Source organism: Fusarium venenatum (genome assembly GCF_020744135.1).
Source record: "Fusarium venenatum strain MPI-CAGE-CH-0201 chromosome Unknown EDB82scaffold_1, whole genome shotgun sequence".
In the NCBI taxonomy this organism is placed as follows: Eukaryota; Fungi; Ascomycota; class Sordariomycetes; order Hypocreales; family Nectriaceae; genus Fusarium; species Fusarium venenatum.
This window is the reverse complement of record NW_027072129.1, coordinates 10,353,968-10,377,527: the sequence shown is the minus strand read 5'-3', so window position 1 is coordinate 10,377,527 and position 23,560 is coordinate 10,353,968. Positions and strand designations below refer to the sequence as shown.

The following is a 23,560-nucleotide window of genomic DNA, read 5'->3' as shown; positions in this document are numbered from 1 at the left end:
TCAAGTTGCAATGCGTAGAACGGTTGTAGACGCAGTGAATGTCTCTAGGCTGCTGAGTGTTTACAGGTGATATCTTAAGGGTATAAAGTTACATATTAACTCACGTCCTACTTTTCTTAATCTTTACCATCGCAGATACCTTCATCGTTAAACCTCTCCCCTCGACTTCTTTGTGCTTATACCAGCTCACACATCGCTCAGGGGTGACCAAGACGCACAAGGGTGACACTTTCAACGATTCGATTGACCTTCTTATTACTTGAAAAGAACGGGAGAAAGGAGTCCAAAGGAGGCTTTATGAGATCTAAGGGTGAGATCCCCCTGAATATCGAGAACGAGACGAAGGTCCTAAAGCTGACCTTTTTTCTGCCACAGTACGCATTGCCTACAAGACAAGAAATACTTGCATTACTCAAGTTTATTGCATTAGTCTCTTCGGCTACCTGGCTCTTTATCTAAGCTACGAAAGCGAGTGGCAGTTCTCGCCAGCTGCCAACGGCCGCACAACTGCCTTCAACTTGCACTTACGCACGCACAAAAAATCGAGGAGAAGAAACAAAACGATTAATTTTGCGATTATAGCGTCATCATCTTGAATGAACTGTTCTACTCTTCACTTTACGCACTTGATTCATATCCTCACATCTCCACCCACACTCCTTCCAGGTTATTGTTCTATATACCATAATCACTTCCCTTTTTGTTCTTCCCACCGTCGCACCAATAATCATACTCGAGGCTGAATAGCGACTCTATTCTCGCCCTCTATCTACGTGCCTTTCTCTGGCAGCGCAACTATGCGCCTCTTCAGCAAGGCCCTGCGCCGCCGTCGCCATCGAGCAGGTCCCGAGTTCGACCTTTTGAGCGCAGCTTTTGGTTTTCCCTTTCGCTACCGAACTAAACCTTCATGCAACAAGAGTCCTGGACGAATGAAGATCGTCTATGATCATCCTTCCGACCCCAACGACGAATCAGAGTCGGATGAAACATGCTCTTCATCTTCCCTGAATGATCGTGGACGACAACAGCATCGCAGCCGTCACCTGTCTGAAAGACCTCCGACTCCTCATAGAAACACTCCAGCGTCTCCCAGCACTTCAAAAAAGAGCTCTTCACGAAAGAAGCAGCATCGGCGATGCCGTTCGCGAGCTTCATCTCGATCTAGTCCTGCAAAATCGACTCGCTCTCGAGCCTCTCGCTCGACATCTCGTCGACCAAACATTGGAAGCATGACTCGCCCAACTACCACCCCCTATGTACAGAGTTCCACAACATTTCCACCCCCCATTCCTATTCATTTGTCGAAACCACCGTGTAATATTTTTCAGTTGAAAACATTTCCTATTTCTACTTTGAACCAACCTTTTGGACTTCCAGTATGCCAGTCAATGCCTCAGCAGCAAGTATACTACCAGAACCCAGTCAACTTTGGGCCGCCTCAGCCATCTGCTATGATTCGAGCTCCAGTCCCTCAGTTCATGGCTCCGGCTATGCCTCCGCCCGTCATGGTGCAGCCACCTCCTGGCCTAGCAAAAGTGCCTGTGTCTTCTGCGACTTTAAACAGCAACGTGATTCCTCCAGTAACATCTGGCGTCGATTCTCCAAAGCCAAACTCTCATACTCCTAGGCCATCTGACCCGTGGACAAACGACATACAGCGACTGCAGAAACACATTGACGCAAAGATGGCTGATCTGTCTTCCGAGCCTAACAGCAGAGTTTTACGTCGTGACCTTCGTCGTCTACAAGACCGACTAAACTCGACCTTGAACAAAGCTATTACGCACAGCAAGAAGTCACACGCAAGGAAGCTTTCCCTCACATCGGCCAGCAACTTCTCGCAGCTGGCCCTCGGCGGAGATGCTGCAAGCGAGCCTGCAACTGCCCTGGTCCGCAGCCTCATCGCACCTGTGCACAAAATGGAGAACGAACAGCAGCGAAAGCACCACACACAGCAGGTCAAAAGCCCTCAACGCATTCCACGTCACCATGTCTGCTCAGAATGTGGTAACATTCGCTCACAGCAATTCCATAAGCGTTGGCCCCTTAAAGACTCAAGTAAATCACACAAGATCAACTACTGCGAGAGCTGCCGAGAAGGGATGTTCAATCGAGGTATTGTTCAAAAATACCACTTCTGTTTCAACTGCGGAGGTGCGAGGTCGATGGCATTCCATCAGCAGCATCCAGTGCTACCGGGCGAGCCTATCTTCGTCAACTATTGTGGTTCATGTACCGAAGAGTTCAAGGTCTATGAGAGTCTTCCAGATCATTCTGTCATCAACTTTGTGAGTTTGCGATAATTACCGGTCTAGCAGTTGCTCATACATACAAGGTTGACCCAAGAATTGAGACACACACTCTTTCTGATTCGGAAGATGACTTGGATTCACTCACTGTCAATCGTCACTCGAACAACAGAACCGACCATGACAGTGTCCGAAGCGATCAGCGATCCGAATTCAAATTTGAGCGGCCTGCCGAGCCACCTCGCGGAAGGCGAACAGAGCCACGTACCCCTAAATCGCCTGTTGTTGCATTAGATGTCGACTTCGTGCCCCCTGAATCGCCGTACTGCCCCTCGCGAAGTACTAGTTCTTCTGACCGTCGAGCGGAGAGGAAGTCCTCTGGGCAATTCAGTACAGGTTCCAGTCCCCACAGAGAGGAATTCGAGGCGAAGGGCAACTACCAAGCGCCCTACGTCGAAGATTCCTCGTCGAGTCATCATTCCAGAGTAGCCACCCCGACTTCTAGCCTTCGCTCTAAGAAGAGAGGAAAGAAGACTGAATCCAAAGATCGTGGAACTCGAAAGAATCTCTCCCCTGATGTTGTACTCAAGTCCGCACTGGTAGGTAGTGACCGGTCTTCTTCGGATGGATCTAGAAAGGCCAGAGCCAAGACGTCAGATGAATCGCCTCGAGTTCGCGGGGAGTCTCTCGACTCTGACTGTTCCGACCCAAGTTCTTCCAAGTCTTCGGGCAACAAGACAGTGAGGTTCAAACAGTCTGTCGACATTCGTACAGCCTTGCCGAAAGATGCAGACGACTTCTCAGAGCCTGGAAGTCCCAGATACCCGCGTTCTCCGAGCTCTCCTCTCATCTCTCGCAAGCAGTCTACCTCTCGCCGTACCAAAGACCTGAGAGACAAGTACTTGCACCCTCACTATGGTCAACATTCGAATGTACCCACAGGCTTTCATCGTGAGCACTTGCACACTCCCGATAGCTTTGTCCCTGGAACACCCTCAAAGGGGTACTCCAAAGGAGCATTCAGCAACGACTTTGGCATTGGCGGACATTGGGATTCTTTCGCAAGCCCCGGGTATCCTTACGCCGACCATCACTCGGAAAACTCTTTCCACAACTACTATGACGTTGGTGAGGATTGTAAGGCATCATCTTCTCATCACTACAACTATGACCAGTACAGGGAGTCGACCGCATCTCTTCCATCGCGCCTTTCTACCGGGAGTATATTTGCCTCCTTCTTCGAGAAGGACAAGGCGTCCTCTGTCCCTCCAAGCTACCGAGCAAGCCCGAAACCTTCTGCTCACGATTTCAACGAGACTGCCAGAGACACTTAGGAAAGATTTGGCCCTCGCAGTTCCAATGACAGTCAGCCAACACCTTGCCCTCGGCCATCTCAGTGTTCCTCAAACATCTTCAGTTCATTCACGGAACCTGAGTTACACAGCTGCACAGGTGCAGGGTCAGTTACTGAGAAAGGCAGTGGTCCAGCCGGAAACAACCCATATTACACGCCCCGTAAGCGCAGTCACCCAGAATCACCTTACGGTGGTTCTCCTACCCAATCGGACAAATCCCCCAAGCGGGATTTTGATTCATCTTCGTCCGCAAAGTCGGACAAGTTTGTTTGGAAGAATGCCTTTAATCCTGTCCCAGTAGTTGAAGAGCTGGGCGCTGCCGGTGACACTTCACCTAAGAGCCCAACAGACCTGCTTGGTAAGTATCACATCACTCGCTTGCATCAATACCACTTATTAACATATCATTTTCCAGAGTTCAATATCGTCATTAATCCAGCTTCTCCCATTGATGATGGAATTGACGAGGTGTCATCGGAGTTGTACTCCAACACGCCACCCTCATCGGACGAGAACTAGAACAACCAAGCAGCTGATGAAACGGCTATCTAATACTTTCGGCCAGCAACACTATATGGGTCTTGCGTCGCCGACTTTCACCTAGACACCTGGTGAAACACAATTGTGGCCATTTTTACTTTTGGGAATGTACGGATGTTTAATGAACAAACATCGAGCCTCTGGATGAAGAGCTTAGGGTTACGAAAAGTCAACATGGAAAGGACTGCCAGAGGCATGATAATGATTTGATATGAAGGGGAACGACTGTATGACTTGTTTTTTTCTTGGAACGATACCTTGCTATGACCTGTATTATTAGCGAACGAAACGATTGAATGAGTAATGTATGTACGTATGACGATCAACACGATGCTTCTTAGAAGTCCAATGCACTTCCTAGTCCTCGGGATATCAGAAACAGTGACTGCTAAAAGCGTAAGGGATGAAATTAGTAGGTCAGCTTATGCTACTTAGCTACTTAGACTAGACTTCTAAGGATACTTATTTTATACCCCGAGTCTTAGGAGACCAACTTTTCTACTACACACACACGCCGAATTCCCAAGGACAAGATAAAAAATAGAGTTCATTACTGCATTGTCCCATCATCCGAGCGCCGGCAAAGGGATCTAAAGCCTAAAAACACAAATGCTTCTCTAATGAAGCCGATGTCCCATTACTGAATTTGAAAACTATTCTCCTGGCTGGGGTTTGGGCGAGGCAATGGAATCCCAAGAAAATGACTTGTTAGGGGTGCACTTGTGATCGCAGCCATGCGTGACAGAGGGCTCTGTCTTGATTCGAAATACGCGATGGCTTCTTGTCGTTTCATTTCGAAAGCATCGCTCCGTGCTCGTTCCCTGTCTATGTTTTCCGCACGTTCTTGCAAATCAGCACTGATTGCATCTTCCTTCTTCTTTCTCTCTACAGCATCCTTGATGCGTTTCTCTGTTTTCTGGCATGCGGCATCCAGCTTCTGGGCCATTGGTTTCTGTGCGAGTTCCAGTGCCTTGTTCTCGCCACGCTCTTGGGTAGAGGCACCCCAGAGACATTGGAAATTGAGCTTTGTTTGTTGACTGCTGCGGTCGCCAGACCCCCAGATTGTCAACGTATCACCGTTGTAGAGACGAGTCCAGTGATGAGAAGGCCCGCCGTGGTTCTTAGCGTCGGCTGAGGCAAGCTGATAACCGTTGATGTTGATGCCAACAGATGCTTTAGTCGAGACGTAGAAGCTGTAGGCATTTGGATCCTCCCCATTTCGGAGCCAAGGAAAAGGCATCTTTGATGGGTCGAATGTGTCATCATCTTTCCAGAGCAATATTTTGAAAGCATACTTGGGTACCCGAGATTCGTAAATGTCGCTGAACGGCTCTGTATTTGAAGGACCACGACCAAAAGAAACCAAAGTGTCGGTAATAGGGATAGTAATGCCTGGTATGCACGACTCTGGATGGGACTCGATGACGCCAACGAGTTGTTTGTTGGGTTCTGGTTTTTGGACAGGGACGACGATCTGGGTATGGGAAGTGGGCAACGTATCAGGGATTTGTGAGTCCTCCGAGGCGACAGCGGTAGGTGGAAACTCCATGGCGTCGTCTGTCGTGCCCTGCGGTGTCCGGGAGCTTCGCCGAGTTTCGCTGATCTGTGTTCCAGCTTTTGACACTGGAGAGAAATACTTCATTGCAAGATCCCATAATGGGGTCTTTCCGGGCGCAAACGTTTCACCCCTTGTCTTCGCCGCCTGCTCGAAGGCTTTGTGTTGGAGGTGGGTCAATTCAGGATAGTTGAAATGCCAGGTCTTTTTGTCCTGTTCCCAGAAGCATGTTTTGTTGAAAGGCTGGTCAATTTGTCGTCCCGAGGATGGTTTTCCGGCTACAGGGACCTGGATCAGTAGTTGATACTCTTCAAGTGCTTCTTTTGTCATCTCTTCAAGATTGCCCTCCGACTTTAATCTTTTCATAGTGGGTTTTCCGCGTGGTGTGCTCTCCTCAAACTCGTCGCTGGTGTCTTGGGAAGGAGGTTTGCGTTTACTAGTATTCAAATCCGATGATTGCAAGGAGAACTGAGAAGCCCCCAGAAACTGCATACTAGGTTCGTCGCCACCAAGGCTTTGGGATGCCACATTCTCAACAAGGCTTTGAAGCTGATCTTCTGACTGTTTTTGAACCATAGAGGCAGTCGTTTGGCGGTATGCTCGGCGGTTTCTACCCCTAGGCGTGGCATCCTCGTCTGATTGGTAAGCCTCGTCCTCATCTTGATTAAGAATCTCAGTTTCACCTGTGCTAGCGTTGCTCGCTTCGAGGTTGAGGTATTCGCCTGGAATTACACCAGAGCTGCCAATGGCGGAAACACCAACTTCTCCGAAAAGCCTGGGTTTGTTTGCGTCTGGAAGTCCTGCCGTAATTTCTTTTTCCGACTCTTCACCCATGGAGTCACTAACCCGGTCTTCCTCGTAGTGGCGGGGCTGTAACTGAGAGAAGTTATCATACATGTCGTCGTCCGAGATCTCGTCAAAAGATTGCGAGGCGCTGATGACCGAGGATTCGCCAGTAAACCAAGGGTGGTGTTCGAGTTCTGTAACTGTCGCTCGGTATTCTGGGCGCTTTTCAAGCATTCTGCAAAGGAATTCGATCACTGGCTCTTTTAAGCCGTTTCTCTCCAGGGGCGAGGTGTCTAACCGGGTAGTCATGATCTTGTGCAACAGTTCAGAATAGCTAATGCCGCTCTTAACTGGATAAGGGGGCGACGCAGTCAGAGCGTAGAACAATACACCGCCTAAAGACCAGATGTCAACAGCATGGTTGTATCTCTGACCTGGAGGACGTCGCATTTTCTTGCCCCGGCTACGTACGCCATTATCATCATACTCCGCATATTCTGTGTACACCTCCGGCGCACAATAGAGTAAAGTGCCACAGAACGTTCGTAAGAAAGTCTGTTCACTATCCACCATTTTCGACAAGCCAAAGTCGGTAAGTTTCAGATCGATAGGATTAAGAGAGTTGATAAGAATATTGTCTGGTTTGACGTCGCGATGAGTGATGTTGTTGTCGTGTAGGTATCCTAATGCACTCAAGAGCTGCTTTGACATGATTCGAACACTTTCCTCTGTCAAAGCTTTGTGGTCCGAGATAAGTTTGCCCAAATCACCACCAGGGACAAACTCCATAATGATGATAAGTAGCCGGTCATCCCATTCGAAATGCTCCATATACTGAACGATATGAGGCTGTAAAAATGTATGTTAGAGGGGACAAGGCAACGATATAGGCAAGACTTACATGTTCAACCCGCTGCATGATCTTCATCTCATTCTCAACCTTTTGGTCCAGCACGCCGTTTTTTATAAAACGACGCTTCTCAATCTCCTTGGCTGCGTAGGGTAAACCGTCGTACTTAGACGTGACCCTGTGAACAATCGCAAAAGCGCCCTTTCCGATTGTGCCAATTCTGTTGTACTTCTTAGAACCCGTCCATTCTCTGTTACCGTTGCCGTCTCTCCTTTTTTGTGGTTTGCGAGAAGCTTGCTGGGTAATTTCGTCCGTCTCCTCTCTTTTAAATTGGTTCTGGGCTGGAACCTTGAAGAGATCAACGTGTCCACCAGGTCCAGGAGTGATTGTGTCATTTGAACGCTTGATTCCGTGGCGAGTAAAGAAATCATCGACTTTTTCGGTATACGCTTGGTCGTACTCATTATCTCGCCGAGGTATCCTGACTCGGAAAGTCAAATCTCTTTCCGCTTGGTGGAGATACACCTTGATGATGGAGCCAGAGCTGAGAACCCATTTTGTTATAGGCGGGTCATCTCTTTTGGCTGAAGGATTCGAGGCAAGAATGTGGTCATCTACTATAGTACCATTGGTAGACTGATCCTCAATCATGACAGTGCCATACTCGTTGACATATATTCGGAAATGTATGTTGCTGACTCGCTTCAAGGGATCGTTTACGAATACAACATCGCATCGCATCGTGTTGCGGCCAAAGACAAACCCAGCAGCGGGGTTCTTGAGCTGTGACGACAGCCGAAGGATAATAGCATGGCTGCCGCTGCTTCCCGTGTTGGCGCTAAATCGGCCAGCCTGGTCTTCAAGGGCATAATCTGGCTCAACGCCGTCCGCTTCGTCCTTACCGATAATATGGGGAGAGCCTTCCTTGACAAGGCGTTCAAGTTCGATGCGGGCCGATTCCGAGTGCGGATAGAGGACGCATATTATATCAGAAATGTCTTCATCTGAGAAGCCCGAGTTCTGCTTCCCGATACGGCGCGGGTCGAGGACATTCTGCGTCGCTTCCACGAGGAGGTCAGCGTAAGGAGGAGAGAGACTGGACCAGAGAGGACATACCTTGCGTGGGTTCGTCGCCATCCATTGGGATCGACCCGAGCAGCCTACGCTGCAAAGCGATGCAAGACTGCCGTTTTTATACTTGATAGAGACAGGTCCAGGCAGACAACAAGGCTTGTAACGTTGTGAGGCGATCACGGGCGCAAACGTTACAGGCTGGAAAGTCCTACTTTTTGGATATGATATTGGGGTAACTTTTTCGAAGTGGTATGACAACCGGCTGGCTGATGATTTGAATGTCTCGCTGCGTCGTCGCGAGGTGGGATTAAGAACAAATTGTATTTGAAACTTCCAAAAGTAAATAAAAGAAGAGGTTGAAGAAGAATCCAAAAAGAGGGGAGACAGGATGGAAAAAGAAACGACAAGGGACTATTGAGGTTGAAGTAGGTAGGTGCGAATGGATGGACTAAGATGGGCAGGAACGTCACGACAAGCCCTCCCATCAGGTACCAGAAAAGTTGGCCGCCAGGAGCATAAGAGACTAAATTGCTGGGCCACTTTGTGCTACTTAGACTATACTTCTTAGGCTATTTATTTTTGTCATCTAAAGCTTAAAGGTCAATTCTTCTGCTACCCACTAGCCTCCACAGGACAGGCCTCGAGGGCAATAGAAACGCTGCCTCTGGTTGGCTGATAGCGATCGGAATCTAGTCTAACAGCAGGAGCAGGCCTGTCCCATGGCCAATTGCCTGGCAATTAGGCACCCTCTGCTCTCGGTTCCAGCAGATAAATCCCGGGCATCCACGACCCAGCGTAGCGGGGAGACGCCGTTTGAGTGCCGTGACGACTCTACTGCTTGACCCTTGCTTAATAGAGTGGAACGTTCCATACAACACTTATGGATGCCTTAGCAACCAGAGAGAGAAAAAAGTCGAGCTCATGATGTAACAAAACAAGGTCACATCACGTTCTATCCACGTAACACGGGCGCGTGGAAACGGTACTCGAGGCGCGCTCAAGTCACGCGCTTCGAGTTGTTGCTTTCCTAACAGTAAACAGCCAACGATTACAGACGTCGACGTCAGCCTGTCAGGCGCTAACGACCAGCCATTGTCCTCGAGACTGCCTTCAGAGTTGAGCGGGTCAAGCACAGTCACTGGACAGTAACGCCTGCCAAAAGTCTCAGCTTAGCTCACGCTCCGCCACTATCCAATAATTTGTCCTTGACTTCGATTTCAATAATAAACGCGATCTCGAACTAATAACGCCTGGTATCGTTGTATGGCATCAATAGCCATCGATGTGCTAAACCACGTCACAACCACTAGCTTTCCAAGATAATAGACCTCACATAAAGTCAAGACGAAATGTTACAATTCAATAAGTATTTCAAGGAAACGGAATACTGTATGCTGACTACCCTCACAATGTATCTATGATAACTGAACATAATGCGAAATCTCCCGAAAATGATGCAACTCTTCTCTGTATATCAAGAGTGTATTGTATGCAAATTGATCTTAACCCATAACCGTCAAATCATATTCTTACATGCCCAAAACGCCGTATGATGCATGCGCCCGTTTCGTTGTACTCCAAGTCGCTATGATCATGCGATATCCATAAGTAGTTCCATGCTGACTTAACCGGAGCTTCTTCCCAAATCCTGACTAGAACGCTTGTCCTTGGTACTGTGAATGGACATTGCGAGAAGCCTGTTGAGCTCCAAGCGATGATGAGTTGTATTGACCTTGAGGCGGCACGAAACGAGGATCGACCTGTTGCGCAGCTCGCATCGGTCGTGAGAAACTATTCGGCTGCCCATATCCTCCCATCTGCTGAGATGCTGGTCCGTATTGGGAGCCGCCTGGCGTGTACTGGCCTGGAGCTTGACCCATAGGGCTGTATGCGGGCATGTTACCAACACTCATCGTTGGCTGCTGGTAAGCTTGTTGGTAGTTTTGCTGCTGGGCCTGCTGTTGGTACGCCATTTGTTGTTGCTGAGCAAGTTGCTGTTGTATCATTTGCTGCTGAGCCATTTGTTGCTGGGCCATTTGCTGCTGGTACGCCATAGCTGCCTGCTGTTGTTGTCGCTGGCTGATCGCTTGTTGGACCGCTTGGCTATTCATCCCTTGCTTCATCTGCTGCTTCTCCCGTTCCCGGGCTTCAATAGCACCAACTAGGCCTGAACCTGAGGAAGCCTGTCTCTGGTGGCCAAGCGAGAACCCCTGAGATCCTTGTCTTTGGTGTCCAGGCATACTAATCAAAGGTTGGCCAGTCAATCGGGCAACGTGTTCCTGCTCTCGTGCACTGAGATGGCTTGAAGTCTCTCCAGAGCTTGCAAAGTTCAAGGTTGAATTTGCGCCTCGCGATCCAGGTCGCTGAAGCAGATCAGCCGAGTTATTTCGAGAGTGGCGGCCGCTCTGAATGGCTTGTAGCATGTCGGAGGAGCTATTTCGCTTCATTCCCCCAGGACTACCCGTAAGGTTGCCGCCCATGCTGTTGCTAGATGGGGTTCGGGCATGAGACGCCCTCTGCTGCACGAACTCCTCGGCACTCAGTCCGTGAGCACTGGCTGGAGGAGCTGTTGCACCTGGTGACCAGGCCATCGTACGCTTCGATTCTGGGGACTCTTTCTGGCCAAGGGATCCCTGTGAAGCTGAAGATTTGTGAGCAGGAGGGCTTGGTCCATGACCTCCAGGCGTATGGGGCCTACTCTTAGTAGCACCATAGTTAATGGTTGGACCAAAGTTGATATCTGGGATATCAAATTCTTTCCCCGACTCCTCGGCGCCGCCAACGGTTTTCAACACTCCAGCACGAGGCTTGGGTTCTTGGTATTCGTATGCGTCCATAAAATTCCTGAGGCTGGTTGCAGGAGAGTCGTCATCGTAGTGACTGCTTTGATTGCTCTCCAGTCTGCCAGGCGGCGCTGGCCGCCTTTCAGAGTTTGGGGTTCCTTGGCGAGGCGTCTGTCGGCCTTGATCAAAGGCATAGTGATCGATGATCTCATTCGTAGTAATGGCGCTGCTGCCAGACATAGTGTTGCCCTTGGTATTTTCGAATTGTGCGGGCCCGGGTGGCGGGGGTCCAGGCATCTGTCCAGGTACAGGCTTGCGGTGAGCCATTTGTCCTTGGGGACCATTAGGAGGCCCGCTAGGAGGTCCGTTTGGGCGAGATCCTGGCGGTCCGTATGAGCCAGGGGGTCCAGGGGGTCCAGGAGGACGACCTGGGCCAGGCCGGTAGTTGCCGTGAGGACCAGGAGGCGGACCATTTCCACGACCTCGCTGATCGGGAGGTCGACGACCATCAAAACCAGGGCCTCGAGGGTCGGAAGGTCTTCTTCCGTCAGGGCCGGGTCGTCGAGGATCCGAAGGACGCCGACCATCTGACCCCATGTCGGGGCGACGATTGCCATTTTGAGGGTGAGGACGTTGCTGAGGGGGCATACCCGGAGGCATCGGGGATCGTCGACCTTCAGAAGTCCCAGGACGCGAGTTTGGCCCGTGGCCATAGGGGCTAGGTGGCCCAAGCGGGGGCTGGCCCAGTGGTGATCGAGAGCGTTGCTGAGATGAGTTGGCTGGGAGAGGGAGACTGTTGGAAGAGGGATCCTGATTTGTTGAGCTTAAAACTTCACGCGAGCGGTTGTCGTTAGCAGATATCCCTACGGAGTTGGCGTGTGGTGGTAGTACCGATGGTCCAGATCTTGCAGCGTCCACCTCATCTTCCCCGGGAGAAGGTCTCGAATCATTCGGTCCACCCATTCCTCCAGCTGAGGAAAGTTGGGCTAGGGTAGTAACGGAAAGCCTACTGTTAGCTCGTCTGAGCTCAGGTGAGTGATAAGCTCTGCTGACGGGTCTGCCTTGAGAGCCATGGCTGAAAGCAGGAGGGCGCGAAACAGGCTCAGGAGTGTGCATCTGTCGCATTCCGTCCAGGTCTTTCAGAGGTGGCGAGCCATTGGGCCCACGTTCGTTTTGGTAAGCAGGGCTCTGGTCTCGCGAGGCCTGGTTACCGACAGGAGTCGGCCCACGCTGTGGCGAGGCCGAGTAAGGGCTGTTGTCATTGACGAAGGGAGGACCTCCGAGTTGATTGGGGTCAGACGAGTTGCGGCCATGGTTTCCGAGAGCAACCCGAGCAGGGTCTGCAGGAGCAGAATCCGTTCGAGCACGCTCGCCAAGGGAGAAAGATCGTGAAGACCTGGTGGGAACTTGCTGGTCCGAATTGGTCTTGAGGGTGGGAGGACCATCTCCAAAGCTCAACCTAACGCTCTTTCGACTGTTGCTTCGAGAGCGTGTTGCAGGCGCATCATCCACAGCATTCATACGAGTGCCAGTAGATTCCTTCAACTTCTTTCTCCAATCTCGCTCACCCCAGTTCGAGCTACCGTCCTCGAGGATCAAGTTGGAGACGTCGAGATTCTCGAGGTAACCATAACGCCGGCTCTTTGGCATGGCGAACATGAGGGATCTGGAATCGAGTGTACTGGCAACCAGTCTTCCGGGGCGACCATAAAGACCAAAGGTATCCCATGTGGGGAAGAGGAAACGTAGTAGCATCTCGAATCCGGTGACAGCAGGGCGAGTTTCTGGCATAATGAACACGAAACCTTCGGTGGAGGAAGGAGGATCAGTGTGGATAGAAATGTTACCCTCAATCTTAAGCAGGGTTGACGCCTCAATCAAAGACTTTGCCTGAGGATAGATTGCATAGGCCGAATAGGCGTCGGTGATGGTGGCGATTGGTTGCGCTTTCTTCTGCTTCTTGCCATCCTTCCTCTCGTCGTAGAATTTGATGTCTCCCTTGAGGGTAGGAACAGGTGATCGATCATAAGGAGACCTCTTCTTGAGTTCCTTTTGAAGCTTTGCATACTGCTTCTCATCGGGAGGGGTGATAACACACCAGCATCGTCTCCAAGGTACACCAGCACCGAATCGGACTCTAACCCATTCTTCAGTGGGGAATCTTGCCCTCTCCATGATCACACCAATGTTGTTGAGCGACTTGCCCTTGCCGGCAATAAGAGCGCCGGTGTAGGCCTCTTGCAGCGAGGAGTGCTCAAAGATGGCCAGTCGGATACCAGCGGTCCACTGCAACAGGGAGTGTCGAGAATTGAAGTGAAGAAGATATCGGTTTCTTCCAGCTGTGGAGATACTCAAGATATTCTGCAGGGGCTGTTCATCGGCAGACCTTGTGGGCAAGGATTCGATCTGTCAGAAATTCGTATTAGTCGAGTTCGGAGATTTCACCATCACCATGAAACCGGATTATTTACCATCTTTATCGATGCATCAGTCAAGTTGACGAACTTTGGTAAAACTTCGCCATCCTCGCCGGCAGCATCGAGCTCTGAGGCATCCCACAGTGACAAGACAGTACCGACAAGTTGGGCGAAACATTCACACCAGGTTCTATCAGGGTTGGGTTTACCCTCTGTTAACGAAGTCGTTAGCTATACATCCTTGCAACACATGTGTGAACAGTTGAATGTGGAGTCCCCTTGGCGTCAGGGGTAGGTATGTGGGGATGGTAAGAACGGCAGTGGGATCTGGGTCAATCATACGTGTATTCTGGTCGTCGAGCTTGAGGAAATAGCCCTCCTGGTACAGCTTGTTGGAGTGGCTATTGAGAAAAGAATAGATAGGCTGGAGTTCGGGGATTGTATCCTCGGTGATATCCATGATGGGCGGTTGGTGAGCCAGGACCATAGACGGGGGTCGTGAAGATGCAGCGGATGAACTGCGTCGTCGGCGGGTGGATGGTTCAATTGGGGAGCCGCCGTTTAAAGGTGTGCCATAGTCCGGTCGCGAAGGCGGTGTGTTTGGCCGAGAAATATCGGCACTGACTCGATGGTCTGGGAAAGGTTCTGTGCCAGAATTCACTCTGCGATGCCCTTGCTTGTAAGGTGAATCTGATGGAGGAGAGGTTGAAGGCGGAGGTGTCTTTGTGCCAGCAGAGAACTGGGACATAAACGAAAGAACTAAATACCGGCACCAACAAGTTAGCACGAGACGGGATGAGGTGAGATATTATGAACGGCATGCAGCCCCCTGGAAGCAGACAATATGTCCACGTCGCTCAGTCCCTTCAATTAGAGCCGGACCCCTAGAGGAACTAGCCAAGGGCCACCATACGTCAACGTACAGTGGAACTCTTTGTCCCCGCTACCCATAACTGCCCCCCCCCCCCCCCCCCCTGCGGCCTGTGTTGCAGGCGTATGGGACAGTCATCTCAGGCTGTTCAGTCCATGAATTTGGGTCGGGTGCCCTGGGCAAGCCCACCTAAAATGAACATGGACACGCCAGGGTAAGGGTCCAAAAAGCCACTAGCACCACCTTCTCTAGGTCCTCCTTACGTGCACGTCCGCGCGCAAAGTAAAGCAGCGCAACGTATACGAAGTAGCCAACCCCAAGGACTGGAATGGTATTCACGAATGCACAACGTGTGTAGGTACGCACCTCGATTTCGACCCATCTTGTCAACAATGGCGGGTGTGACCGAAAGGAATTTCTGAAACAAAAAAAATAATTAAAAATGAGGCCTATTCGTGCCCAGCAACAACAAAGGGAGAAGAAGGTTAGTTGATTCGGTTTGACTGCGCAAGGGATGGTCTCGAGAGAGATGAAAAGCTGCGCCAGCCACGATACTGACGTCGTCCGGTATCGTAATTTCAGACGAGTTTGATTATCTTTTCTGGGCGTCGAAGATCAGGGCGGTCCTGTAGTCCAAGAATGAGAAAGAAGAAAGGGAAAAAAGCTGGCCCTTGCGTGCGATACGATTTCAGATGTAGGTGAGGTGGGCGGTTCTTGTACTATTATGTCGGCTCTGAACTCTAGACTCTCTTTAGAACCCGGGGCCGGACTGTATCCATTCAAAGGTGGTGCTGCGGCGGGTGCGGATGCGGATGCAGATACGGATGCTTCGGGTCACTGACTTGTCAGTACAGTACTTGAGCAGCCAAGGATGTCGATGACCAGGTGCAACTGGTCAATTTGTGGTGATCTACCGTAAGAAGTAACTGCAGTCAGTGCCTGGGCAAGCGACAGTAACGGATAGGCAATGCAATGCAAGTCTTGGCTCTGGAGCTGCCGGTAATTAGGTATACGGGCTGTGTCCGTAATTTCTCCAATACGCGGAGGTCGGTGTCTTCGGACTTGTTAACTCGTCTTTCGGCGAGTAGCGGCGGTGGTCTCTTAAGTACCGAGCTGGAGGTTCTTCGCCCTGCGTTGATGAAGTGAAGCACTGTATTAGTTAGAAAAGAGAGATGCGTCGTTCGATGGGTTAACCTTGTCAGGTTGTCTAGAATGCGGGCTTCGTTGTTTAAATCTGTACGAGGCTGGTAGGGGACCCAGAAATTCAACGTCAACGAGAGCAGGTTTTCTTGGAAAAAAGAGGACCACTAACAAGCTCCAAACCAGCCCAGGACCGGGTCGTGTTCGGTGTTGCGATGGATCTCCAACCAGCGCGGGGGGTCCCTTATTTTCTCGATAAAGTCCCTCGGTCTTGGGTACTTCTGGAGTAAGAGAAAGAAGAGGGTCCGACCAGCTCGTTTGCTTAATTTGTCTGCGTACGAGATCCAACTATCGTTGCTTTTCCTGCAATCTTGTAGGTACTCCAAAGTACAGTACAAGATGATACTCCTTCTGCGAAAGATATGCGATTTGCGATTTGCGATTTGCGATGAACGAATTGAGTGATGACGGGCCCGATCAGTGGCATACGTCACTAGTGTAGCGGGTTATGGCCTGGGCGAGATGGATTGGAAGTCTAAGTCTGGTGGGCTGGACTAGAACAGACACCCTCAAGTCACTAAGAGGACCCTCCTATAGGTAGGTCGTCTTAGCACAGGCACCTCGAAACTTGTGTACACCGAGTAATGTAATTCAAGCAAAGTCGGTGAGCCAAGGCTCTAAGAAAAAAGTAAAAAAAAGCGCAGCAAAAGAAATACGTAGAATCAAGGAACAGAAGGAAAGAATTGTTCGCGAAAGGGATCAAGGAGGGTTACAATCCGCTTATAATGGCAGGGGCATCATGTTTTCTATATACTTGCCATGATACCCAGTTCCAAGCTGACTACCTCTACCATTAGTTACCGGGCTTACTCTGCCTCTGACGAAAATAGAGCTCAAAGAAGCACAAAGAATCAATCAGACGCTTTGACGACAGGCCTCTGTTTCGCAACATGCCTTTGACAAACTGTCAGATGCTGGATGGGCGCTTCGGCGTATCGACAGTTATGTGGAAGAAGCATGCTGTCCAATCATAGTCCCGCTCTTCCATCTGCCTATGACTGAGCCAAGATCAAGTGCAACATAACAAGAGGCTGCATGCATCTACTTCACTGGATTCGCGTGTGCTTGGCGCCAACTGTTGCTGGTGCAATTACTGTATTGTGTCTCTTCTCTGGGACCAATTCGTCTGGTTTTCCAAGACCTGTACCAGCAACCAGACTTGGAATTCGCGGCACAGCACGAGAACGAGGCAATAATGATAAGGAAATCTTGTCAGCATTGCCTTGACTTGTGAACAGGGTAATATGGGGACCTGCAGTGTGCAGTGCAGTTTCTACCGCTGATCCACTGCTTGATCAAGTATAACATGAGCTTGTCAACGAATATCTGATGGCCAGTGGCTGGGATATTCCCGTTTCGGGCTCCGTAGAACGGCGTCAACGACGGGTGTGATCGTGGCATATCCCGGCCTGGAAAAGACTCGTCATTCTTAACGCCATTTCCTTCCACCTCAGGGCTTCTTTTACCGCTGTCTCCACGAGCACTGGGACTAACCTACTGGACGGGCCGTTCATCGTCCATGCCCGGGATGGCTCCATCTCATGCGTCTCAGACGCTTGGGTGCCAGCCACTCTGATTGCTTCCAATGGATCACTTTGTTTCGTCCTGTTACGAGTAGAACACAGTCTCGTAAGCTTTACGCTCGAATGCTGTCGTACCAACAAAATTACACCATACCGAGCCAGTCTCGTATTATTGCTTCAATAGTGTCTAGCCAAGACTCGATCTTTGGGGCTTTTGGCGATTTCAACTCCACCGTACCGCTCAATACAGGCATACGTAAGCATCCAGCCTCTTTTTCCATTGGTATCTAGGCTTTGTATAAGCGGGTTTGAACAGTTTCCTGGGGTTGGAAAAAGCTTGGCGTGCTGAGTATTTCAAGGTTGATGCTTCGAGACAGGACAGATGCTCTTGTGCCGCTTCATCAACGGCGGTCGTTTTCGATTTGTCCAAGAGTTCGAATGATAGACATACATGAGGCTTACCGGAGGCCCATTGAAGCAACACATATACATCGTCGGCGTGTCCCTTAGTGGTACCGCTGGGTAAGGTTCTCCCGGGTTTAGGCTTCATGGATGATGGATGGAGGCATCCAAGCCCTATTCACACTCAGCCGGACCAGGGTCAATGTAGGTGAAGATGGGGTCGTAAAAACCGGAGAAGACAACCCGAACTGCCAAATCTACCTAGCGTACTTTTAGAAGCGAAAAGTACATATTTTTGTACGGCAATCCCATACGTGAGTTCAAATCACGATGGCTATGCTAGATATGATGCCAAGCTCTTGGTGTTGTGTTTATTCCACCGCCGACTCTCGATTGGTCCAGCGTATATCGAGGCGCCCGTACTCTGTACATCAGAGCAAAATCTCATCAACGATTACTGGACGTTAGTATACGGTACCTTGCTCTACTCGACCGGGAACGCCGGCTCTTCCTTAGCAATGCATCTTCCATGCTCAGTCAGCCGCCAGCAAATACTAAATAATCACTGTACAATAGTACCAACTGGACGATAGCTTCGAACGTTACAACCATAACGGGGTTCGTTTGCGTAGGCGGTTAGAATTTTCTGTTTGATAGGCATGACAACATACAATGCCTGAAGTTTTGAGGATAGCGCTTGCGCGTCAAACAATGGGGAATGAGGTACAGATTGTGCCAGTCAGGTTGATGATTGTGATTAGGGTCTCACTTCAAAGTTCCGATTGCGCTGGATGGCATGGTAGCCATCCATAGCCATTCGACACACAGCCTAACAGCTTCTGTCAGGCCCCCGCCCTACCGGACTCCCTCTAGGGCCCCCTACAGTGAGATCGGCCAGGTCCACTATGTTTGATCGTCAGGCATTTGAAGAGCCGGCAACTCATCTCTCAAGAGCCGCAGATCGTCATGTCAGCTACGTACGTACTGTAACTTGACTTACAGCAGAATATTCCATACAACGCTACAGTGGCTTACATATACGGAAGGGTTTCAAGATATAACCTAATCGGTCCAGGGAATGTAACCCTGCTGGTTATACATAGTCGTGAACAAGTTCATCCCAATCCTTTACGTCATGGGTCCCGATACTATGGTGATTTCCCTGCAAGTCGTTCATTGAGGACGCTATCAACCTGTCCAGCGGATATTTGCATGCGTGGGGACATGAAAACATGTCACATAATGATAGTGTCTCAATAAAATGCGTCATACATCAACCCTCATCTTATCATGAATGGCATGACACTTCCTGAGCGAATATTGACAACACAGGAGGGTCATTGCGCGCTGTTTGGCGGCCCAGACCTTGGCATCCATGATAGGTTGGGTTGATCCTTTTAGATCGTGGAACAAAACAAGGTGCGGCAACCTTACGCTGAACACACCTTATTTTGTTCAATGTGGCTGCTGTTTCGTCTCATGACGTGTAAATATGTCTGTGTCCCCAACCGCCAACACGTGGTGCTTCGAATATGTCTTCAATGTCACATTCTAGTGGAATTCAGCCATTGGATTCGAGAATGCTATTCAAGGTTGGAACTTGGCTATCTCTACTTACCTGCTAACCTGGACAATCAATTCGTTGGTGATTTTTGTATATTGATCCACCCGTGCCTGGACTGAACCACCACATTGTTTTGCCAATTGTCTAACATCCAGCAAACTGATTTTATGGACTAACTACAGGGTATGAATCTCTCCCTTGTTGTTTTAAGCTTCCCCAGATATCGATTTGAAGGGATATCTTCTCTTTGCGACAGTGAGATCTATCCAAGTGATCCAATCATGTAACGTGTTACTGCCATTGGGCTTGACCACTCTCACGGAAGCTCGCCGAAGCACAACCTTTTTTTACGGACCGGTCGCACAAAAACTGTACACCAACCGGAACAAAGTATGGGGGAGCAGACTTTTATAGCAAAAAAGAAAAGGTTTTCTTTTGTCCCCCCTTTTCCCCCTTCTCTCCCCCAGTGTAAGTTTGTCTCTCTTGCGGTTGGGGTCAACAAGGAGCTCGGGTTCCTGCGGGAGAAGAATAGTGTTTGTGATCATTGGTCGCTTTGACTCAGAAATTGCCATTTTTGGATATCGCCTTTTCTTTTCTTTGGCGGTATAGAAAGCAGTATTGGGGTCTGGCTTATCACGTGTCTGAACTGTCTGTAATCCTATCCCCCAACCTATACCTGCGTTCCGATCTTGTCTCAATTGCGAGCCTGAGCCTGAGCCTGAGCCTGATTACTCCTTTTAGGAATTTCAATCTTTGGCACAGCAGCAGTCTCACTACAGGTTGCGGCCAGGCAACTCAAACTGGGCAGGAATCATCAGCATCAGGCTTGTATAGCTGGAATGCTCATTCAACCACACTCGATTCTGGCGCCCGTCCCAATATCAACATTACCATCGCTCCCGGTGCGACGCCTGGCACGCACGACATGGCGCCCGTGTCGCAAGAGATGGTTCGCTTCAGAGACGACTCATCCTACACATGAGATTCCGATCTTGCCTTTTCGATTCGAGACGGGCATAGGCCTTTTTGCGAAGCGACCTCCTCGACCATTCCCGCCGCCTTTTCTGTCTCCTCCGTCTACATCATTTACAGATCCTCTCAGTACACATCACCAAAGCCGAGACCGTCGCGCCTTTGTCCACGGCCAACTGATAAGAGGGAAAACGAACGGCGATGATGCTGTCTACGCAAGTGATTATTTCATTTGTGCCAACGACGGCGTGGGAGCGTGGGCTACGAGGCCGAGAGGGCACGCTGGGTGAGTAGTCGGACAACTTCCGAGCTGCCTCAATTAGCCGCTTACATTTATCCCAGGCTTTGGTCACGACTTGTTTCACATTTCTGGTCCTCCGCGATCGAAGAAGAACTGGCTGAATCAGAAAAATCGAAAGAACCCAACCCTATCGCTAGTCTACAGAGCGCATACGACCGGACTCTTGCTGCGACGACCGAGCATGACTGCTTGGGCACAACAACAGTTTGTGGTGCGCAGTTGCACTACAAGACTTGCGCCGAGAATGAAACACAGACCTCGCCAGTTTTGTATGTAACCAATCTTGGCGACTGCCAGGTTTTGGTTCTGAGGCCCAGTACCGGAAAGATCATTTTCAAAACTGTGGAGCAATGGCACTGGTTTGATTGCCCCCGACAGCTTGGTACAAACAGCCCCGATACACCCAACGATAATGCAATCGTGGACAAGATCGATTTGGAAGTTGGCGATGTGGTGCTGGCAATGACCGACGGCGTTATCGACAATCTTTGGGAGCACGAGATTGTTGCGAGCATACTCAAAAGTATCAAAGAGTGGGAATCTGGAAAGCACCCAGAGGCTCACAGAGGTGATCTCACAGGCGGTCGTAATGGTGGAATGAGGGCAGCAGCCCAAGATCTCATCGAAGCAGCTAAGGAAATCGCTCTAGATCCCTTCGCTGAGAGTCCATTTATGGAACGTGCGATTGAAGAAGGTTTAGCCAGCGAAGGCGGTACGTTGTATTTACCTCACATCTTGCTGAACAGAAATCTAACGTTACTAGGCAAGCTTGACGATATCAGTGTTGTCGCTGCCCTTTGTGTAAAAAACGAGGGTTAATAGTAGTCTCTTTGCTGGACATTCGAGACACCTGAACGACTTAGAGTAGACTTGACGGAACGAGCGAAGCATTATGGACCTACTTAATTATACGATTTAATGATGGGACGGGATACATATAGCCTTGAGATGAGGCTCTCCATGCATTATAGAAAGAATTTGCCGACTAAATATAAAACTGATTACTCTGGATAGAACGGTCGATCACCTACATGCCTCGCCATGATAATGCTTTGGTGTAGCAAGCTATAGGGTTCTATAGAGAAACGAGACTGTTTAAAGCTCATACTGAAGTCGCCATATATATCTTACGCTAGTAGTAACAAGATTATCTGAAAACTATTATCAAGATAAATATATAAATCTAAAGACAATGTTTGTTGTCCTTTAACGACTTTCTTTTCCTTCATGACAAGTGGGATGATGGCGGGGCATGATGACGGACAGCGGGTCGCGTCCAGCATATCTTATCGCACGTGCCGCGATAAGGAAATTTATTTTTTGGAGTTGATCTTGACTTCACCTGGTGTCGCATCTAGTTCTGTTTGGTACGTCCTCAAACAACTGGCTCAGCCCTTAATCCAGCAACAAAATATTCAAGATGCGAGGAAAGAGGTCAAAACAGTACCGGAAGCTCATGGAGCAATTCTCCCAGACTTTCGGCTTCCGCGAACCGTATCAGGTCTTGGGTAAGTTGTCGCAAACTGCTATTGTCCCAAGCTATCCTCTTCCCTCGTCGGACTTGGGGACAATGCGATATAAAGAACAATGGCCAGAACGAACCAAGCTTACAATCTCTAGTCGACGCCGAGATGATCCAAGATTCTTCCCGATGCAAGATGGACCTCGAGCCTGCTCTGTCAAGAACCGTCCATGGCAAGGTCAAGCCTAGTACGTCCCATCACCAAGCTTTTCTACAACCAATTGCTGACTTGACTAGTGGTGACGCAGTGTGAGATGCGCAAACTCTACGCTACGAAAAACGAAGCTTTCATAAACCTAGGCCAGACCCTGGAGCGCCGCCGGTGCGGTCACCATCCCAACGAGTACCCTGAGCCGCTGAGCACCCAAGAATGCCTTCGATCAGTCGTCGACCCCAAGGACACAAACCAAAACAAGCATCGTTATGTGGTCGCCAGCCAGGATCAGGAAGTGCGAAGGATGCTACGAGGAATTAGAGGCGTTCCTCTCATTTATATTAAGAGAAGTGTCATGATTCTTGAGCCAATGGCCGACGAGAGTGTTCAGGTCCGAGCAAAGGAAGAGAGGGCCAAGTTCCGAGCAGAGATCAAGAGCTCAGTCGGCAAGCGAAAGCGAGATGACGACGATGATGATGACAAGGCCAACAAGAAGGATGCCGGTACTACAGAAGATCAAAAGAAGAAGAAAAAGAAGGGATACGGAACTAAAGGGCCCAATCCTCTGGCAGTCCAAAAAGCGAAGAAGACAAAGACGGATGGGCAGCAGCCACGAAAGAAGGAATCCTCCGAGGCGAATGAGGACCAACAAGAAGGCGCCGGCAAGCGAAAGAGACGGAGACGGAACAAGACCTCTGAGACAGAGGACCAAGGCGAAGTGAATAATGCTACTACCGCTGAGGTGACCATGGCAGACGATTAGGTCTTGGAAAGAAGCGGACATCGCATGGGAGGAATGCTAATAGAGCACCGCTTGCTAATCCCAGGCGATGCGCCAAGGTAGTTTATCGAAAGGAGTGTGCGCCATTAGCGATACCCGAGAAGATAGCATTGGATGTGAGAAGATCAAGGGGTGTGGTGAAAAGGATATAGTGTTTAAGCGTTAACAACGGTGTCAATTTAATTGGAAAATGATGCATTCAAATTGGATCAACTCTGATTCTTGTTCATTCACAATTCTGCAACCAATTGACTAAAACGGCCCAGTCTATGGAGTGTCGCATCTCCTTTTGTGAAGAATTGTTAGGGGTCGTGTGAGGTATGAAGGAGAAATTGGCTTCAAGATATCCCATATGTGGTAGGCTTGGAGTGGAACATTGCATGGGTTCCTTGCACCAGAGTGCTGACGTCCACTAAGAATCACGCTATCCACTGTCTGTTAGGGGCCATCAACCGCTTCTGGGTCGACCCCCACTCGTAGCAATTCAAGACGGATTTTATCCACTTCAATATAGGAGTTCGTTTCTGGAATAGTAGAGGGACGAGGGGAACAGCAAGTCCGTCGCCTATTCTTTTTTACAACAATTCGACTTCTGGACCTTTTGATACGGGGGTGATTCTCGCATCGAATCACCACTTACATCATCTCACCTCACTCCTCG

General features: G+C 49.7%; 6 protein-coding genes across 6 annotated transcripts; 4 read left to right on the top strand and 2 right to left on the bottom strand.

Moving 5' to 3' along the window:
• Window positions 1-797: 797 nt before the first annotated feature.
• Window positions 798-3,784, top strand: EDB82DRAFT_552633 (uncharacterized protein; the record flags this gene model as incomplete). Its single annotated transcript, XM_065609592.1, has 2 exons — window positions 798-2,288; window positions 2,336-3,784. 2 exons carry the CDS (start codon window positions 798-800, stop codon window positions 3,581-3,583), a joined length of 2,739 nt encoding a protein of 912 aa, XP_065465952.1. The 3' UTR covers window positions 3,584-3,784.
• On the top strand, window positions 3,427-4,315 carry EDB82DRAFT_534325 (uncharacterized protein). The gene is made up of 3 exons (XM_065609268.1): window positions 3,427-3,645; window positions 3,702-3,962; window positions 4,020-4,315. Exons 1-3 carry the CDS (start codon window positions 3,609-3,611, stop codon window positions 4,121-4,123), a joined length of 402 nt encoding a protein of 133 aa, XP_065465951.1. The 5' UTR covers window positions 3,427-3,608; the 3' UTR covers window positions 4,124-4,315.
• Window positions 4,316-4,434: 119 nt separating this feature from the next.
• EDB82DRAFT_458710 (uncharacterized protein) lies at window positions 4,435-8,840 on the bottom strand. The gene is made up of 3 exons (XM_025734464.2): window positions 8,452-8,840; window positions 7,387-8,396; window positions 4,435-7,334 (listed from the first exon to the last, which is right to left on the bottom strand). The coding sequence occupies exons 1-3, from the start codon at window positions 8,474-8,476 to the stop codon at window positions 4,782-4,784; spliced, it is 3,588 nt and encodes a 1,195-aa protein (XP_025587806.1). The 5' UTR covers window positions 8,477-8,840; the 3' UTR covers window positions 4,435-4,781.
• A 1,221-nt stretch (window positions 8,841-10,061) lies between these two features.
• EDB82DRAFT_522128 (PH domain-containing protein) lies at window positions 10,062-14,357 on the bottom strand (the record flags this gene model as incomplete). The annotated part of the gene is made up of 3 exons (XM_025734475.2): window positions 10,062-13,598; window positions 13,664-13,821; window positions 13,952-14,357. The coding sequence occupies 3 exons, from the start codon at window positions 14,355-14,357 to the stop codon at window positions 10,062-10,064; spliced, it is 4,101 nt and encodes a 1,366-aa protein (XP_025587807.1).
• Window positions 14,358-19,873: 5,516 nt separating this feature from the next.
• On the top strand, window positions 19,874-21,666 carry EDB82DRAFT_492773 (phosphatase 2C-like domain-containing protein). Its single transcript, XM_025734499.2, has 3 exons — window positions 19,874-20,427; window positions 20,484-21,154; window positions 21,206-21,666. The coding sequence occupies exons 1-3, from the start codon at window positions 20,009-20,011 to the stop codon at window positions 21,259-21,261; spliced, it is 1,146 nt and encodes a 381-aa protein (XP_025587809.1). The 5' UTR covers window positions 19,874-20,008; the 3' UTR covers window positions 21,262-21,666.
• Window positions 21,667-21,695: 29 nt separating this feature from the next.
• On the top strand, window positions 21,696-23,162 carry EDB82DRAFT_492772 (Fcf1-domain-containing protein). The gene is made up of 3 exons (XM_025734510.2): window positions 21,696-21,950; window positions 22,063-22,152; window positions 22,202-23,162. Exons 1-3 carry the CDS (start codon window positions 21,863-21,865, stop codon window positions 22,879-22,881), a joined length of 858 nt encoding a protein of 285 aa, XP_025587810.1. The 5' UTR covers window positions 21,696-21,862; the 3' UTR covers window positions 22,882-23,162.
• Window positions 23,163-23,560: the final 398 nt, after the last annotated feature.

Coding starts and splice junctions, on each gene's coding strand:
- EDB82DRAFT_534325 (XM_065609268.1), top strand. CDS start 3,609: ATGACAGTCAGCCAACACCTTGCCCTCGGCCATCTCA. Junction 3,646..3,701: donor CCTTGCCCTCGGCCATCTCA/GTGTTCCTCAAA, acceptor ACAGCTGCACAG/GTGCAGGGTCAGTTACTGAG. Junction 3,963..4,019: donor GAGCCCAACAGACCTGCTTG/GTAAGTATCACA, acceptor ATCATTTTCCAG/AGTTCAATATCGTCATTAAT.
- EDB82DRAFT_458710 (XM_025734464.2), bottom strand. CDS start 8,476: ATGGATGGCGACGAACCCACGCAAG. Junction 8,397..8,451: donor TGGCGACGAACCCACGCAAG/GTATGTCCTCTC, acceptor TCCTCGTGGAAG/CGACGCAGAATGTCCTCGAC. Junction 7,335..7,386: donor TCATGCAGCGGGTTGAACAT/GTAAGTCTTGCC, acceptor ACATTTTTACAG/CCTCATATCGTTCAGTATAT.
- EDB82DRAFT_492773 (XM_025734499.2), top strand. CDS start 20,009: ATGCTCATTCAACCACACTCGATTCTGGCGCCCGTCCCAATATCAACA. Junction 20,428..20,483: donor AGGCCGAGAGGGCACGCTGG/GTGAGTAGTCGG, acceptor CATTTATCCCAG/GCTTTGGTCACGACTTGTTT. Junction 21,155..21,205: donor AGGTTTAGCCAGCGAAGGCG/GTACGTTGTATT, acceptor TAACGTTACTAG/GCAAGCTTGACGATATCAGT.
- EDB82DRAFT_492772 (XM_025734510.2), top strand. CDS start 21,863: ATGCGAGGAAAGAGGTCAAAACAGTACCGGAAGCTCATGGAGCAATTC. Junction 21,951..22,062: donor CGAACCGTATCAGGTCTTGG/GTAAGTTGTCGC, acceptor TACAATCTCTAG/TCGACGCCGAGATGATCCAA. Junction 22,153..22,201: donor CCATGGCAAGGTCAAGCCTA/GTACGTCCCATC, acceptor TGACTTGACTAG/TGGTGACGCAGTGTGAGATG.